Here is a 19,319-nt window from a genome sequence, read left to right as displayed (position 1 = left end):
TTGGCCTGGATTAATATTCCAAACAATGGCAATATCATCCCAGTGGTGTGATGGTGAATAACTAACCAGAAAGGTCAATATGATTATAAATAATGTAAAAAATCTGTATGATTATAAAGTATAATACCAGTGACTATCAGAGATGCAATTAGTCCTGTGGTATTTATTACCCACAAAAGTTTTTACTTAAAACCCAAATTTCCCAGACCCTCCTGAGGTTCAGCTGTGACACCACTTTGGCTGGCACAGCGTGGCCAGGCACAGTGAGATTGGCAGCTGTACTGCTCAAAGCAGCTTTTTCTGCTTCAGAAGTTTGCAAAGAATAATGAGCTGCAGTTTGGTACTGGTTTGCCAGCAAAATAAATTGACTTTTCTTCAGCCAGTAATTTTTTCCCAGTTGGGAAGAATCCTGCTAAGGGAACTTAGAGGCAGAGTCACTAAACTAAAGAGAATTTTATCTGCATCATTCTCTGAGTTAATATCATTCTGCCATGTGTTCTTTGCACTGCCATCATTTAGCCAGAAGCACACACTCTTTGCTTGCCTGTTCTTTGGTTTTGTGCTTTTTTTACATACTACTCAGTACAGGGCACGCCCTTTTCAGAAGGAACTCCCTTCCTAATCCCATAGGACGTGGCTGCTCCACAAAATCAGTTACTTTTAAAGGAGTCTGAAAGTGTGGATGAAGAGTTCAGGTGGGAGGAATGGCACAGAGATGTGGAAAATGAAGATGTTGGTTTCTCTCCCCATCACACACTGTTCCCTTTCCCTGGGTAGCAATAATAAGGAACCCACTGCATTAGATTTCTCTCCACTCCAAGGTTTTCAGCTCCAGTGGGCACATTGCTGGAGTCTTTGACGAGTTTTTAAGCAAAAATTAAAGCAGAAAGCTGACAATTTGTGTTTTGTGACATGTGATGGAAAGAAGTGTTTAATTAATCAACAAGAATGTATTACCAAGACAGCAGCATATGTTTTACATTATCTGCACAGGCACTGTAAGGTAAGAAATAATTGTGCCTGTTCTTCAGGAGACAAGAAACTGATCCATAGAAATTTGAGGAGAGCTGGGTAGGAAGGAAACCTCACAACATTGTGAAAGGCTTAGTAATGAAAAACTCAAGTTAACTGTCAGATACAAGGAAGTGGCTCAAGACAGAAAAAGGACAAGATCTGTTTTGGACATGGCCTGCATTCCTTTTGTTCAAATATGTTCTGCTTTTGATTTTTAAAATATTTTCAAGTTTTCATTTTGCAGAGAGAAGGATAAATGAGCAATTTGGAAAAAACCACTGGCTTAAAATCAGAAGTGTTTGTCTTTTCATGAAAAGCATTTCCTGGTTGTAAAATATTTTCTGCAAGGAAATGTGTACTGGCAAGGAAGTCAATATATAAATCCATGTCCTGTTCATGTTTATTACTTCCTTAGGTGAAGTGCAGTGGTACTCACAGGCACCAGTGCAAAGCAGTAAAAAGGGTGTTTCCTGTGCCTAAAGACTAGGAAAAGAATTGAATTCTTGATGGTTTTTGGTCACTTCTGTTTCAAAGGTCATGGTTTCCTCATCTGGAAGGTGGAGACTGCGATGTTTAATTCTTTGTAAATGCCTGCGGCCAGAATTGCTGCAGAGGGCCTTGGTGCTGTGGATTCTGCATCTCCTCCAAGTCCATGGCAAATGCACAGAGCCACTCCTGCCTCACAGGGGGTGAGAGGAGCCAGGGCTGAGATGAGACAGGGCTGGCAGGGAAGAGGTGATGAAGCAGAAGTGCCATGAGCAGGTTCTCCCTCCCCAGGGAAAGTCTGGGCTCCTCGCTCCCAGCCAACCTCCTGCTGCAGGTTTGTTTCTGGTATGTTCTGCTTCAGAATTTGTATTTTCTGGTTCAGTGCTCCAGCTTTGAGGCAATAGCAGAGGAAATGTTGATTAATGTGGTGGTGAGTCAGTGCTGCAGTTCATGGGGACAGGAGGAGTTTGTCCATTCAGCCTTCACTTCACACTCTGACAGCCAAGAGCATCCTTGCACTTTCCTCTTCCAGTGACACGTTTGACATTTAGTTCCTCCAGTTTTAAAAAGGCAGAAAGAGGGAGTTTTAACAATTAGCTTTGCTGTCTTAAGTTTAAATGGATTTTTTAATCCTGTTGAAGTGCTACAGTTAAAGCATCTCGTAGACCCAGCATTTCTGATCTTTGCTTTGTCTCACTTTGCTCTGTCCTGTTACATTCCATGGCACTCTCAAGACTTGGCAATGGAACAATCAGCACCTTCCAAACTCGTGCTCCCAAAGCAGCATTTGGATCCCCAGCTGAGGTGGTTTTAGCCTTTCCTTCACCAAAAGGCCAGGCCTGGCTTAGGTTTTTAGGTGCTGGTGTTTTGCTTTCTTCCACAGTCATGAAAAGCATTGCACTGGCTGTGAGAGGTTTTACACCTGGATAGAACTCGGCAGAAACAGCAGGGAGTAACCAATTCACTTACATCAAACACAAAAAAGTAGGAATAAATTGTCTTTGTGGATTATGAAGTCTTTTTAAGTACTTCAATCAAAGTGCAGTGAGCAGGGGGCACAGTTGGCAGCTCCTCACTGCAGCTGTCAGATCCTGAAAATTAGGGAATCACATGTTGACACTTGGAATGCTGAATGGTTCAATTACAAGTGATCTTAGGTAAAGCTGGGGTATTTTTAGCTCTTTACACAACCCATTGTACTTTGCAGAGTTCAGCACAGGGCCCCAAGGATGCTGAGTTTCCCAAGGATTCAGAGTTGTCTCAGAGCTGTGCTGAGCTGCAGGAGTGGGAATTAATCTGGCTTTGAGAACAGGGCATGGGAGCTCTCCTCACTTTGTTCTCAGCTGTGTGAGGTTGGCACATGCACTTACTAAAGGAGTTTGATCTTTTTTCCATACAAATGCTCATCCATGCCTACCTGCCCCTGGGAAAACAAGACAAATGTTTCCATTTGCAAATAGAGAAAGCAGCCTCAGCCCAAAGATCTTGCCACTTTTCCTCAAGAGCTGTTGATCCACCTGAATCTGCCAGAAGCTCCCTGTGACCTGAACCAAACACATGCAGAGATTCAGGAAATCTCCCAGAGCTGAGCACTCCCTCAGCACCCCCTGCCATGGAGAAATCCTGGATCCCACTGACCTGTGAATCTTCCCTGAGCACTGAAAAGGGGTTTTCATGATAAATATTTGATTGATTCAAAGTATTAGCAATGGCTGCTTTAATATAGCTTGCCTGACCAGAAGCAAGCACTCTTGGAAAATGCAGTGGAAGAGTTTTCCTGGCTGAGCTGTGCCATGAGCAGCCTGTAGGATACTTTCATTTGATTAGACTGAGCTTCTACTGCTCTTATCTTTTAGAAGCTCATCCTTCTATGTCTGAGTTATTAACTCTGTCCCACACTGGCTGTACTAGCTTGAATTTAGAGCCTCTCAGGATAAAAACATGGAAAACCTGTCATGTTCAGGAACTTTTCCTAACTGAATTTTAATACTTTGGACAGTCTGTATCCCATTAATTAGTCTAGTTAGACATTAAAACATCTGTTCCTCAGTTCTTAATGAAAATAGATATAGTCAGCTAAGATTTTCTGCTGCATGAATGCAGAAAATACTATTTTAAAAGACTTGACTCCAAAGTGAGTGATTTATCTGGGATTTGTTCTTTGGAGAAAACAAGCTTTATCCATTTTCTCCTTTAATGATAATCTTGGAATAAGAACCTTGTGAAAAACTTCTCCTGGGGCAAATGTGAGGTTAGAGGAAATGAGGGGAGGAGCTTGTAGTGAAAAGCCAAGGCTGCAAAGGGGAGCTGGGCTCTGGTCCTGACCTCAGAGGGCACCAGGCTGGTGTCCTCTCCTGCAGGGGACGACCTGCCAGGCTCTGGATGCCCCTGGAGAAGCCATTTCTACATCCCTGACTGGATTTTGATTTAGGAGTGTTATAGTAATTCCTTCACTAAGTGTGGAGAGACTGAATCTGGTGATGCCAACCTCTTCCAGATTCTAATAAATGGAGAAGCATCAAGTAGGTGCATTGCTGGGTTCTTCCAATAAAAATGGAGCATAATCCAGGAAATCTGCCCAGGGATGGTGCATGCCTGTGTTATATGAGAAATTCAAGGCCTGTTTTCATTCACTGTGTTCCATAATCTGCATTCCATGCTTGTTATGTTACAGTCACCCATAAAAATAGCCAAGTGAAAGAGCAGAATCTTTGCTTGCTTTCCCTTGGATGGTTTTTGTGTCTCCAGGGGCTCTGACTGGGCTGACACAGGCTCCAGGCTGCTTTGCTTCCACTGCTCTCTTAGTGCCAGCACTTGGTTCTCATCCAGCCATTTCATCTCAGGAGCTGCAATAACTGCTGGTGCTCAATTGCTTGAGAAAGAAAAGCTACTGGTGGCCATGGCCTTGACTGGAACATCACTCATGGGCAGATCCATGGGAATTCCAGGATGAGCCTGCTGAGGTTGGACACAGGGAGCAGCTGCCTCAGTCTATGGGAAAGTGCTGCTGCTCAGGAGTGGATTCCTCTGGTTACTTCACTTGAAAGTGATGTGGCCACACAATGTTATTTCTCTGTGAACTATTCCAATTACTGAAAGGACCTTTCACCACAGGAAAATGCAGTGTTTTGTGGCATTGATTTCTCATGTACACATGAGGTGTATAAAGCCTCAGGAGCAATGCTCACACAGATGAAAACATGGGTATTTTATATGTTCTTTTAATTTTTGGAAACCTATGGAATGACTCTCAGCTTTTAGGCTGAATAAGCCTAATTTTGCTGTAAGATCCCTACAAGCTGCTGATTTAAGTAGAGTCAAATCGAAGAGCTCCAGCTCAGAACTTGGCCCTGGATCTAAAGGAGCCTTCAGTCAGTGAGATTTTGAGGAGCTAATCTGTGCTGCTCTTGGAGTAAATAAAGTCCTTTGAACACTTTGCCAAATTATTGATTTATTTTTGACACAGACGATCACTTTGCTACTGTTGTTTATATCTGTTTTACCTTGTTTGCTGCAATAAGAGCTGGGTGAAAGGTTAAGTTTGCTTTAAAAAGCCAGAGGTTTTTTAACCTCCTAAAAGGAACACATTTCAGTTGTCACTGTAAGCAACTTGTAGTTCATTTGGGATGAAATTTGTATTATATATCCTAAGTTAATCAACTAATAATAGAACAGTGGTGGAATTGGTTCGTTAATCAACAAGATCCTTTGACTTCCATTGTAAAATACATTATGCTTTGAATATTGAATATGCAAATACCCTACCTCCCACTCGAGCTATTTTCAAGACCTTTAAAGTGAAGAGAATTCTAGTTTGCTTTTCATCCTGGGATGCACTGACAGAAGATCATTCAGATTTGATAGCTCTGTGTGGTCACATATTAAGTTTAATCCTTTACCTCATTCTTTATTATGTTCCACTGGTTAAATGAAATGTCCCAAGGATCAAGACAGATAGCTGTGCTTCCCTTAGACTTTCCTCAGCTGGTTGGAGAGATTGTATTTATGCTTTTGTAATCACTTGGAAATCACAGAAAGCTTGGTATTGTCTAAGCAATTAAAGGGAAAAAAAAAAAAGTCTTTTGTATAAATGAAGAGGATGTGATTGAATTTGCTATGAAAAGGAATGAGTTTGGTGCTACTGTGTTCAATGTGCCAGGGGCTCAGGTGACCTTGTGTATCCTTGTCCTGGGTAGTAGCAGGATGTAGGATGTTATCCCAAAGCCTCACAGAGGCCAATCTGCATAGAGCACATTGAGTAATTTGTGGGTTTGTTCTTTCACCAAAAACGTTTATAGCTTTTGGCTTTAAAAATAGTTCTGGAGCGTAGCAAGAGAGAGGCAGCTTTGGCCTAGATATTGCACAGGATGGCAGATGAACAGGGTTGATTTCACTGTGGGCAGTTTGCCCAGGACACTTTTTATAGAACATACAGTTACTCTGGGGGTTCTTAGCCTTTGGTCACATTGGGGGTTTGGGTTTATTCTGTAGAAGGGAGAGAGATAATTTCACAAAAAGAAAAATTAATGTAAATTTTGAAATTTAAGTTATTTTATGTTTGAATTTCAAGCCTGTATCAGTGGGAGTGGGATTAATTTTCCTCCTGGGGCTGCCTGGTCTGTGCTCCCTGCACACACTGAACACCTCCTCATCCAGGAGCATTCTGAAGCCTGTTCTTACATCATTTACTCTCATAAATTTTATTTGCTTTGCATCTCTGGATCTGAATGCAGTTTTTGAGCTGTGACTGGCATTTACCTTGCAGCTCTGATGTAAAATCCAACAATAAGAGCTGAGACTGCACAACAGATGGAAAACATTAAAGTACAGAAAAATCTTACCTGCTTGTTTCAGCCCCTGGTGCTTGTGCTACAAATTGAACACACACGGGTCCAGGTGTGAATTAGCTAAGGCTGTTGGACTGTAAGGATTTTTATTATTTTACTCAATTTTTAATAAAAATATAAATTCTCCGTTGCTTTAGATTTTGAGTGAAATAGATACTGCATTTCTCTCTTTCTATGTTTTTATTTTCCTGGCTTTGAAAACTTAGCCAGCAATATCATCCAGGTCTGCAGGAGTCAAGGAAAGAGAGCAACAAGTTTTAACTACAGAGAACATTTAAAAAAGGAATCTTTTCCCATGTCCTCTTTCCTTCCAATTTAGCTGCTGGCTATTACCATGTTTTGGTCTGCAGGGCTGGGGCTCTGGTACAAGTGCAAATTACCGTTGCATTAAGTTTTTATTATCCATGACTCCCAGAACGTTTTGCAAGGAGTATTTACTTTTCCAGCTGTCAAATGGTGGCAAGCAGAAGGGAGTGATCTCAGGCCTGCAAACCAGTGAGCTGGGACAGAAAGCAGAGGAGCTGCTTTTCCTTGATCTCCCTCGGTGAACGAACGCAGAGCTGAAAATAAATAGACCTTGGGCATCCTGAATCCCAGCCCTCTGTTCTAACCACTGCATTTTGGATGTGCAGGACACAGAGGACAATTCCACTGGATGCTGTGCTAAGGCCCTGTTGCTGTCTCTCCCCCCAGTTCAAGCAGTACGTGAGCAGGCTCCGCAGCAAGAACACGCTTTACAAGAGGAGGCGGCAGGAGGTGGCGGCAATCACGGCCGAGTACGGGATCCTGCAGAGGACCGAGGAGCTCCTGCGGCAGCGCCACCAGGCCACCCAGCAGCAGCTGGTACCCTCAGCTGGGGCTGCTCCCCTCCTTCCCTGCCCTGGGAGCAGCCTGAGCACCCCAGGGATCCTGCTGGGTGTTGTGTGTCAGCTCCTGCTGCTCCCCTCCTTCCCTGCCCTCCCTGGAGCAGCCCGAGCATCCCAGGGATCCTGCTGGGATTATTCCAATGTGTATCACCCTGTGCTGCTCCCCTGCCCTCCCTGGAGCAGCCTGAGCACCCCAGGGATCCTGCTGGGTGTTGTGTGTCACCCCCAGCTCCTGCTGCTCCCCTCCCTCCCTGCCCTGGGAGCAGCCTGAGCATCCCAGGGATCCTGTTGGGTATTGTGCATCACACCCAGCTCTTTCTGCTCCCCTGCCCTCCCTGGAGCAGCCTGAGCATCCCAGGGATGCTGCTGGGATTATTCCAATGTGTGTCACCTTGTGCTGCTCCCCCAGCCCTCCCATCCCAGGATGCTGCTGCCATTATTCCCCCATTATTCCAATGTGTATCACCCTGTGCTGCTCCCCTGCCCTCCATCCCAGGGATCCTGCTGGGATTATTCCAATGTGTATCACCCCCAGCTCCTGCTGCCCTCACTGAAGGAGCCTTTGGGGTAGAAAAGGGATTTTTAGCTGTTAACTCTGAGGCTGCTGTAGTTTGTGGCCATCAGGACTGGTCTGCAGCTTCTTTTTAGACTGAGGGGCCTGACCCTGCTTTTTAAAGTGGATGGTAAATCTGTACAAGTGCTGCTTAGGGCAAGGCTGGATGCTTAAATTACTTTTTGGTATCCATAGATGTAGTGAGGGCTTAGAGAATGACCAGCAGCAAACAGGATCCAAGTTACTGCTCTAAAATATATAGGAATGGTATTTAAAGAAAGAGCAGGCAAGCACCCACAATTTTTAGAAGGAAATGTGTTTAAATTTAAAACGGATAAATCTTCCTAAGCCAGAAGGATTTCTGCTCTGGATAACTGTAAGCATCCCAAATGCAGGAACACTCTGTGGTATTTTCTTCCAATCCCTGTGTTCTTGTTACCAAAATACTTTACAAAATAATTTGCTGTATCTTTTGATCAAGCAGACAGATTTTACACATTGAAATTCTTCAGAGCCTGACCTCCAGCCCATTTTGCTCTGTGGAAACTCTGTTCACTTCACTGGGCATTGGATGACCAAATATTGTATTTACAGAGGGGTTTTATTGTCCTGCTGTTCATGCACAGGATAAAATCTACTTTTCTGGAAGCTAGATTAATTATAATAAATTGATTAATAAAATAAATTAATTATAGTACTTACCCTTTTTACTTCTTCACAATATTTAGCTCCAAGAAGGAATTTGCTGTTTCTTGGTTAATGGACTCACATCCAGCATTGATTGTTTGTGTCTGCAGCAAGCAATTGAGGAGAAGAAAGGAATCTCTGGATACAGCTACACCCAGGAGGAGCTGGAAAGAGTCTCTGCAGTGAAGAGTGAAATGGATGAAGTGAAAGGCCAGACATTAGATAACATGTCTGAAATGGTGATTTTTGTCTTAAACTATTGCATTTCCTCAGTTTGAATATCTGGTTCCTCAGCATATAAAACCCAATTTAATGTTTTTGTTTGGGTTTATAAATTTCCTTTAATCTGTGTTTATACATATATATAAATATTTCCAACAAATACATCTGCAAAGATGATCTTGACAAAGTTTACTAAAATGTGCATTTATTTTCTTTAAAATCCTGCAAATAAATCTTCTTTTCTCCCCTTCAGAAACTTTAGGGATATCAAATCTTCTTGCCTTTGATTTTTTACCTTTTTCATGATTTCAGAGGTGGTTTCATATTTGTTCTTATTTGACACATTATTTGAAAGAGATGAATGGTTTGAATCTGTAATAGAGGCTTTTTCTAAAATGTTTGTAAATCACTGGAGTTAAGCATTTGTTGAAAAGATACTTAATATGCTTAAAGAGCTAAATAGCTTGTCTTTTTCTTTATAGCCTGATTTTCAATTGCCCTTAGAACTGTCATGTTTTAATTTACCTGCCCACATAGCCATAGAAGCAAGAAAGAACTTGAATTTCTAATTTAAAAATATTATAAGAGAGCAAAAAGCAAAGTAGCATCTTTTTAACTCATTAGGGCACTTCTAGAATACAATGGTGTAACTAAAATAGAATTGCTCTCAAACAGAAAGGTGGATGCAATTTGAATTTTCAGTCTAAATATATCAAAGTGACTCAGTTTCAGCATTTTCAAGCTTTATTTAACCTATGCAAGTGTATTTGTTTTCTTAAGGATTTGTTCCTTTCTCTGAGCCCCCTGTGTGCATCCCCTCCATCTCCCCTGCTCCTTCAGCTCTTTGGTGTCTGCCCCAAGGGCCGTGCCCTGGGCTTTGTTGGGATGTCCTCAGTTGGAACTGTGGGAATGGCCCCACTGCCAGATGGGCTTTTCCCCTTTCTTAATTAGGCCTGAACCTCATTTGGATAATTAAGGTTTCATCACACATTTTTTCCTCTCCGTATTTTGGTTTACTTCCCTTTCTTTTCACATTCCTAATTACATAAATGTACAATTAGGGTTATAGAGTTAATGAATATTATTCTGGCCCTTTCTCAGGTGAAGAAGCTGAATGCCATGGTGGCAGAGAAGAAGGCAAGCCTTGCTCCTGTCATCAAAGAGCTGAGGCAGCTGCGTCAGACCTGCCAGGTTTGTAGAAACTCCCCTTTCTTTCTGTGTAAACCGAGTCAAACCCACAAATAAATCCAATTTCCAGATCTCTGAAGGGCTCCACAAGGACATGATCAACTCTGAGGGAAAGCTGGAAATAGCAGAATGTGTCAACACCGTTTGCAGCAAGCAACGTGCTAAAGGTTGGGATTTGTAAAAGCTGACAGTGCAGGCACAGAATTCAGTCCTTTATAGCAATTTTAAAAATTCCTACATCAGGGAAAAATGTGGAAAGTCATAGTTCAAACCCAAAGCAAAGCTAGTTTCAGATTAGTTGCAAAGTTATTTCTGTATTTCAGCACTGGTGATTCCAACCAACACTGTTTTTCTGAGTGGATTGCAGATAACTTCTCATCCAAATATTGGCTACATTGATCTAATTCCTGCTTTAGTCTGTGGCTCTGACAAATTTGTCCATTTGTTCACAAAATTTTATAGAGAGCTGGGGAAAAAAAGTCTTTTGGGTGTACAGCTGCCATAAGTTGGCTCATTACCATGGAATTAAATAAACTGATCCATTTATCTATCAGTGAAATTTCCAAAAATCCTACTTTTAATGGTTCCATTCAAAGTTGTCAGCAGATGAAATCCAGCAAAGGGGTTGATTGTGCACAAGTGGAAATCTGGCTTTTCATAGGGAACACTTAGAGTGATCCTTTCTTAATGTCTATTTTTATAATTATTTGTTCTTTTTCTTCTTGCAAACACAGCCTTGTTACCCTGGCAGGGAACAGAGGGAATTTCCTTCTCTCTGATCCCTGGATGGGGGGGGTTGGTGGCTTCCCTGTGTAATCACAGCCAGTGAGGGTCACACTCCAGCAGCTGGGGCTGGTGTGTGAGGGGCCTGAGTGTCACATGCCAGCCAAAGGAAGATTTCCCTTTCCCTGATGTGCCCTTTTGCCCTTTTCACCAAGGAGTTAACTCAGGAACGTGAGGAGAAGAAGATGCACTATGACAGTTGTGCGGCCGGGCTGGAGACCAATCGCTCGGCGCTGGAGCAGGTGAGCTGGGGCTGCCTCTGCTCCTGCCTGCTGCACTGCACTGCACTGCATTGGTGCTGGGCTGCAGTGCTGCCCTGCCTCCTCAGCACGAGCAAAGTACAAATCAGTGAGTCAGGGGGACCCCAGGCCGTGCCTGGAGCTGCTCTGGGGTGGCTGCAGTCTCACAGGCCCTGAGCAGCAGCACAGGGGCTCAGGGTGCTTCGTGCAGCTCTGATCAGCAAGGAGGTGAGTCTGCCACAAATGCTGCTGCCCTGCAGTGTCTGTTAGGGAACAGTTTGTCCATAAAATAAAGATTAATTGATCAAGACAAACCTTTATATGTAGTTAGCAGTTTCACTGCATTAGCAACAAATTCAGTGGATAATTAATGACTGAAACTGGTGGTGAGGAGACTTCATTAAGTGGGACAGTCTTGTATTCCTGCTTTGTCTCGCTCCATCACTCCTGTGAATTTTGACTGGGCTTGGTTTCTCAAGGCCTTGCCCTCAGAAGATTTACTGCAAGGTAAACAGGGAGTTTAAAGTGTGGGTGGATATACAGACAGTTATTTTCCTCCTCTAAATGTTCCTTCCTACCAGATGGACCTGGTATGAAATGGACCTTCCAAAGGAACTATTTTACAACAGCAGTCGAGGCTTTTCTTCTTGGCAGACAAGTCCCAGTCATTTTCTACCAGGTGGTGACAATCACAGCCACTGACTGAGCTGGACAGGAGTTGAACTGTAGAATTCAGTTTTCCAGCTGATGGTCTGGAAATCACACACTGACAGAGCTCTGGAATTGCAAATGCTGTGCAGCCTGGAATGAGTACAGGAATTCCACTGGGATCATGAGGCTTTTTGGGAATGGACCATTTAGAGATGGGAGCAACCCACCATGTCCAGATTCCTCCATGTAATTATTGATTGGTGATTAACCTACTATTGGCGTGTCTGTAGCTTCTAACATGCACTTTGCAGATATGTTCTAGGAAGTGCTTGTTCACAGCTGTGCCTGGCACTTCAGATGTGCTGAGGAACAGGAGTCTTGGCAGCACTGCTGAAGTGTCTGTTACAAGTCAGGCATTAATAAAAACCTGTTAACAGCCATTTTGCATCTCTGACTGTGACTGAAACTGCAAATCTAAAACCACTCAGTTGTCTTTCACTCTAAAAGAGACTTGTGAGAAGCCCAAATTTTATAAACATTTGAGAAGTTGTCAATTCAGGATTATTATTACTATTATTAATATTATAAACTCTCATGGTTTATATGGCAACACAGGGCATCTCCTGGGAGCTTGCAGTCACCCTGTGCTTTGGAATTTTCCTCTTTTCCCACAGGAAGTGAAAGGGCTTCTTGAGGAGTGTGCCCAGGAAGAGAGCAACTACCGTTACATTAACTGCATGAAAAGGGTGAGAGCACAAACAGTTCAGAGTGAAACGAAATGGCAATTATAATATACACACCCAGGTATGTATTTGATGATGTGTTTCTTCCCAGAGCCTGGAGGTCCAGCTGCAGCGTGCCAAGGAGGAGATGAAGGCCTACGTGTCCCCAGAGCCGCAGGAGCGGCGCAGGGCGCTTCGGTGAGCGGGGCAGGGCTCTCTGCCCTTGCCAGGATTCTGTCCCCTCAGGGTCACCTGAAGGAGATTCACAAACTGAGGCTGAAGTCAGGAATTTTCTCGTTGGCATTTGGGGTGGAGGAGTTCACCTGATAAATTTAGAAACACTATAATAATCTAAAAATAAGCATCTGGGATTCCAGCCTATACTGCTGCGAACGTACGAGTTCTGTCAGACAGAGCAGGAGGTTTGCCCCTCCCCCTGGAGATTTCAGCCCAGGACAGGCTTTCACTGGAAGCCCCAGACTCTGAGGATGGTTCTGCACCATCCCATGAACCTCCATCCTTACCCTCAGTTTCAGTGACTCCAGTAAAAAGCCACTTCCTTCATCCCATGACTCTTTTCAGGACCCCTCGCCTTTGACTGGCAGCAAGAGAAACAGGAAATACTATAAATTGAGCTGCTGATTATTTTTGGTGTAGTTTTCTATTTTAAATATTAATTTTTCCTGCCAAAGATGGAAATGTTTTCTGAGAATGAGATATTTTAGATTCATTATCTGTGCTAAGTCTAAATGTTACCATGTGATAGAGATTTTTTACACTTAACTAAGTGTAACTTAACTAAATATTTTTGTGAAAGTATCCTGTTGAAAATTTTGTGTATGTTCAGTCTTCTAATACAACGTAAAAGCTGAAACAAAATTCAGGCAACAGTCAACAAACTGTTTCAAAATTAAGCATCAGGAAAATCCAAAACATTTATAATTTCCAGTTGGTAAAAGTGTCAAAATACTCAGGGCTTATTCTTCATAATTAGCTCTTCAAAATTTCAGAATATTGCAAGAAATAGAAATTCTGTTTTCCAGAAAAGTAAATATTAGATCCTTGTTGTCAACAAAATAATCCAGTTGGGTGTCAGTAGTTGTACAAGGTGGTCTTTGCTTTCCCACCACAATATTTCCCAGTCATGAACATTTATCAAAACAGTTTTAAAATTCATGTTTGCTCAGTTTTATGGCCATTGATAGGGAAATGTGTCAGACAGTGAGAAAACTCCAGGGATTCTCTCAGGAGAATCCATCAGACCCTTTCCACTGGTACCAGTGGAGCTGCAGCTCCATGGTGTAGAAGAGGCAGAGATCACCAGGAAGGGAAGGACCAGAGTAACATTTATCACAGAGAGCTTCTGCAAGGATGTGAGGCATGGGAGTGCTCAAACACTGGGTACTACAGAGTGTAGGGAAATAAGAGTAAGCAAAGAATCAGAACTACAAACGTTGGGGAGGATGAGGAAAGAAAAGGCTGAGAGGGCTCTTGCTCTATTTCACAAAATAATGAAAGGCTGTAGGAAATAAACATTTATCTAATGAAGGGAAGATGAAACAGCACAATTAAGCAGAAGGCTGAACAGATAAAACCTTAGTGATGATGTGAATATTCATGAGGATGAGGACCTGAGGCAGAAGGGTCAGACAGTGGGGAGTGGGAGCTCAGGTTGGTTCACTCCAACTCAAATCCTGGGAATTGAGCATCCAGGATGTGGGGATTGAGCATCCAGGATGTGGGATTGAGCATCCAGGATGTGGGATTGACACAGAGCAGCCATCAGAGCCAGTGCTGGGATGGAGCAGGGGCCCAGCCGTGCAGTCCCGGTACGGGGAGGGAATGTGAGCAGGCTGGCACCCCCCTGTGCTGTCCCTGTTTCACTTCCCCACTCTGGAAATGATCCTCCCACAGGGATCAGCCAGTCCTGACCTTGCTAAGAGGTCACAGAGCTGTGTCATTTCAGTGAGTTACAGCAAAGTTCAGTGGAGAGATCGTAGCAAAATATAAAATGAGACGATGACATTTTTCTCTAGACATCCCTTTAGAACCCAAATGTATTTTTCAGCAAGTGCTGGAATGTAAACGGAGTAAAAATGAACCATAAATAGAATTGCACTTTCCTAACAACGTATTGAACAAAAAATGTCTTAATTCAGACCCTCTTTATTGAATATAAACTCTCTGTTCCGTGCAGTCACTTGTTAGGAATGTGAAAAGTTAATTTTCTTTTCTAAAAATAAAAAGTTGTAGGGTTTTAACAAAGTTATTAAGTTACATTCTTTCCAGTCATCATTATAAATAGTAAAGAAAAACTTACTAGGAAAGACATAAAATCTTCTGATGATTACTTTAAAAACTCTACTTTAAAAAAAAAAGAGGGTGTTCTGGAGGCCAAATGTGTGAGAACATGTGCTGTGTGCCAGGGCAAAGAGCAGCTTCAGCCAGGATTGCTGGGATCAGTGGGACAGCACAGCACCTGGAGCAGCCTCAGCACAGCTCTGATCTGTTCTGGCTGCAATTGTCCAAGAGCAAGAGATCCTAAAGTGATCCAGCTCTGTTCCTGTGGAGGCAGGAGCAGCTGGCCCAGGCCCAAGGGCTCCAGTCAAAGGCCTGCAGTACCTGGGAGAAAGGGAAGGAATAAGGGAACACAGAGCTTTGGGTCCACACAGCTGCTCTCACACTCCAGGAAACCCTCTCAGGTTCTGGCATCGTGAAGGGGAACATTTCTTTCTGGAAATCAGGATTTCTGTACTCAGAGGTCATCTACCCTGAGCCCTTTGGGAAGCTCTTTAAATGAGCTGGGTTATTTGGAATTCCTTTAGCTGATTCTCACACCAGAAAAATGTAATAATTACACACAAAATAGAATTGATTTTTTTTTCCAAATGGCTCAGTGCACAGGTTTTTTTTCTATTGTCACATTTCAGAAAAGCTAAAGATAAGTGCCTGTGCTGTCTGTGGCCGGTGCTATTGTGGTTTGCATATTTTACTGCCAGGGGTCATGTGTCAGCTTTGGGTATGGCAGAGAGATGAGGCCACCTGGTACAGACAGAGGTGACCAGCCAGGGCTTTCCATGCTGCAAGTCAGCATTAACACTTCTCAGCCTGTACTCAGGCCTGAAATGTGAGGGCTGTGCTGGGAGAGGAGCGTGCAGCATTGCCACTGCACTCAGTGGCCTGCTCAGGCCTGGGCTGAAACGCCATTTCCCCTCATTCCTGGCCATTTCTTCTCATTCCTGGCCATTCCCCTCATTCCTGGCCATTTCCCCTCATTCCTGGCCATTTCTTCTCATTCCTGGCCATTTCCCCTCATTCCTGGCCATTTCTTCTCATTCCTGGCCATTTCCCCTCATTCCTGGCCATTCCCCCTCATTCCTGGCCATTCCCCCTCATTCCTGGATTTTCCCACTCATTCCTGGCCATTTCCCCTCATTCCTGGCCATTTCCCCTCATTCCTGGCCATTCCCCCTCATTCCTGGATTTTCCCACTCATTCCTGGACTCTCCCCCTCATCCCAACCCTGCATTGACAGCAGTTAAGGGCTGTGGGTCTGTGCATTCTGACACCTGTACGAGTGAGGCTGTGGCTCCCCTCGGGATGTCACCAGGATAAATTAATTACAAAAAGGATCAGGGTCTCATCTGCATGGCCTCACTTGCCCTCAAGCTGGAAGGAGCAGTGATCATGGCCTGCTTCAAAAATGTAAGAGACCTTAGCCAGGATCACTTCTCCCAGCTGCACAGCTGAGACAAGGAGATCTGATACTTCATATCAAGGATTCATTTTGTCAATGACAAAAAGGTTTCTTTGTGTTTCCTCTTCTGTCTCATTTATGAACCTCCCAATACTTCCATCATTTTCCATGTTTGCATCATTATTCTGTCCTGTTACGCAGAACCAAATCATGATAAAATGATTTTATGTTTCCTTTAGAGAACAGTATACACGAATAATCCTTGAACAGGAAAACCTTGGGAAGGTAAGAATGAGGCTTTTACCTTGTACAGCCATTGAACAGTTTGTATTTTTGTGGGGCTGTGGTCAGTCTTTTATAAAAAGCATTGTGCAGCCTGCAAAGAAAATTCCATCACTGCTGGCATTGGTAATTAATACCCTGGAAAAGGATCCTGCTCCCTCCTCAGGGCTTGATTTCCTGCAGGGAATAGCATGAGCTGCTGTAAGGGATAGGCAAACAGCTCAATGTGACAGCACATTCCCTGAAAACCCTTTGGATAAGAGCCTGAACAGGGGCATAACGAACTGTGCCAGCTCAGATTTTCTGTTGTATATAAAGCAACCTGTTGAAGACAATAAATTGTGAGCCTGTCACCCTTATCACTGCTGCTAAAGGCCAGGGGATCAGCAGTGTCAGACAAAAGCAGTTGTCCAGTTTTAATCTTGTCTGAAGCTCAGATCAGCAGGGACGAGGCTGGGCTTAGCAAGTCACACCAAACAGCTTTTATTAATTTCCTTTTCTTACTCAGTCTGAGTGATTTTTACAGGTCTGGGCTGCCTCTCTTAATAATCAGGAGGGGGTTTAATTGTAAAACATTGATTTCGTGTTAGAGTATCTTGGTGTGAATCCATTGCATGTTGTACCTTGATACTGCAAGGGCTCTGCATGGAAATGATGTCAGATTTTTAGCATAAGTTCTCAAATAGATAAGACTAGACAGTTAAAAACCATGGAAATAGTTGTCAATCCATACAAAGAACTAAGTCCCAGGTGTTAATGCCTTTAGCACTTGAAGAGAGTGTTATCAGTGTGAACAAAACAATATTTCCATAGCATATAAATATCTCTGTCATTCCAAGCTGCTTATGTGAGCAACTTTTGTGGTGTAGAGCTGTTGCAGAAATCCAATATTTTTGTATTTTTAACAGAAACTGCGAGAGAAACAGAAAGTTGTACGGGAAAGTCACGGGCTGAATATGAAGCAAATGAAAATGTGGCAGGACTTTGAGAAATTAATGGAATGTAAGAGAGAATGTTTTCTGAAACAACAAAATCAAGCAGCCATTGGTCAGATCATTCAGGAAGGAGGTAAAGATAGGCTTGTGTTATGAATTCTTCCTCCTGATACCCACATGAAGTAGGAGGACTCTTGTTAAATACTGTTGCTTTCATCAGTTCTACAATTTTTGTACATGGTTTGGTGTTGGTGCATAAACAGAGAGAGCAAAGAACCCCTCTGGAAGCTTTTGCTCCATGTCTCAGTGCCCGTGTGCCATGGCTGGGAGGGCTGCACTGGGCTGAACCTGCTCGTAAATCTGTGTTTTAGGAGGCTGGGAATGGCATCTGCAGGGAGATCAAAGGGAAACAAATCCTCTGCAGGGTCACAGAAAACTCATGTAATTGCTCTGCCTCTCATTCTCTATCGATAAGGTTACATTTTTGCAAGGCCTGAGAGTCTTGATGTTGTATAATTGTGGCCCTCCTGGCTTGGCCCTGTTGTCCCCATTGTCCTTACCCAGGCAGTGTGGCAGCAGGAGCTGCTGGCCTGGCCCCAGCACTCCTGGCCATTCTTTCCTTGCACAGTTGAGCTCAGCTGATTGCCTGGAGAACAATCACTTGGATTCTGAGCTTTTTCCATTATCTTTTGCTGCTGTTGTTTTTAACAGAAGTTTTTTCCTTGCACATTTACCCCCTTTGTATTTTCTGAGAGTGAAAATGTAAAGGGAGCTGGGCTGAAGCTTTCCCCAGGGAGGAGTTTTGAGCTGTTTTGTCTGCACAGTGCAATTCCAAAGGGATTATGCACACACAGAGAGGGTCATCCCAGGGCTGGAGGTTATCCATGGATGTAGATATGGCCCAGGGGTTCTTGCATCTGGCCTGGAGTGCAGCCCTGAGCTGGGAGCCTCAGGCAGCTGTCCCTGCCCTCAGAGGTGGCCCAGGGGCACAGGGATGGAGGTGAGGACTGAGTGTCCCTCACATGTCACCATTCCAGATGAGCACTCCTGGCCCTGCCACAGATCAGCAGCACAGAGAGAATTCTGTGGGACCAGAGCTCCTGCTGCTCTCCTTTGCCTTACTGGATTCCTAGATAGGTTGGTGGGGTTTTTTATAGTTTTTCCTGTTTGAAGTAGAGTGTCTTTTTTCAGGATATAAAAAGAGTAATTTTGCTTTCTTTGATACCTAACTATGAGATCTTCTGCTGGTTTCTATATCCAGAGAGTTTGGGAATTATATATAGAGTTCCTGGTTTGCCTTTGCATTAAATATATTTGTTAACAGGACTAAAATAAAAACTGGCAAAACTACATTTTGACTGTATGGTATTCTTCTTTTTTACATTTTTTAGGTGAAAGAAGGAAATGGTTGGTGGCTGGGTCACAGGAAAAAGGGGTTATTTAATGACATTTCTTTGAGAAGCTTCCAAAGGGCTCACAGTGTGAGGAGTGGGTCTCAGCTCCACAGATCCCAGGACATCCTCATGCCAGCCCTCCCACGCTGCCAAATAGCTGGAGATAGTTTTTCCCAACAGCTGCACACTGACCCCACTGTCCCAGGCCAGGGAGAAGAGCAGGGTGCCCCTGGCACAGGGGGGAAGGCACAGGCACAGGTGGAGCTGTGCCACCACCCCCTGCCCCCAGGAGCTGATTGCTGCAGGATTCAGTGGGGCAGGGAAGGGATCTCTGGCAGGAGGGAGAGCTCAGGAAAGGCCAGGCCGTGTGGGGTGGGCACAGCCACCTCCAGGGACACCTGGGTGCTTTGTGCCATCATTCCCAGGGTGCAGAGCTGCAGGAGCCATGGCAAAGCCATCCCTGGACTCCCAATGGGGGCGTTTGCTGAAGGCTTGACAGCAATAGGAAAATAACAGACCAGGAGATGTGAGACACGCTGAAAACGTGGGATAATCACCAAAAATGGACATTTAGGTTACTCAGGGATCAGCCTGTGGTTCACAGTCACTAGACAGGGCAGGGAGAGAGGGGATTTCATAGACTGGAAGTCAAAACTTTTAACCAAACCTTAGAAATCCTGTTTGACTGGACCATTTACACAAAGATGTATGACAGGGATTAGCCTGCTGCCCAGGGAAAAGCAATGCCTTGGA

At 43.8% G+C, this 19,319-nt stretch overlaps 1 protein-coding gene across 1 annotated transcript in view; it reads left to right on the top strand.

Annotated features, from left to right (window-relative positions):
* IFT81 (intraflagellar transport 81) overlaps positions 1-18,524 on the top strand; it is a 37,636-nt gene extending 19,112 nt beyond the window's left edge. Inside the window, exons 11-18 of the mRNA XM_036393385.2 lie at positions 7,041-7,190; positions 8,564-8,692; positions 9,777-9,866; positions 10,802-10,888; positions 12,211-12,282; positions 12,371-12,456; positions 16,195-16,240; positions 17,146-18,524. Of these exons, the coding sequence (XP_036249278.1) occupies positions 7,041-7,190; positions 8,564-8,692; positions 9,777-9,866; positions 10,802-10,888; positions 12,211-12,282; positions 12,371-12,456; positions 16,195-16,240; positions 17,146-17,328 (843 nt within the window). The 3' untranslated portion in view covers positions 17,329-18,524. The remainder of the gene's footprint in view (positions 1-7,040; positions 7,191-8,563; positions 8,693-9,776; positions 9,867-10,801; positions 10,889-12,210; positions 12,283-12,370; positions 12,457-16,194; positions 16,241-17,145) is intronic.
* The last annotated feature ends 795 nt before the right edge of the window (positions 18,525-19,319 follow it).

This window comes from Molothrus ater, chromosome 18 (assembly GCF_012460135.2).
Source record: "Molothrus ater isolate BHLD 08-10-18 breed brown headed cowbird chromosome 18, BPBGC_Mater_1.1, whole genome shotgun sequence".
Taxonomy (NCBI): Eukaryota; Metazoa; Chordata; class Aves; order Passeriformes; family Icteridae; genus Molothrus; species Molothrus ater.
This window is presented reverse-complemented; position numbering and strand designations above follow the sequence as displayed.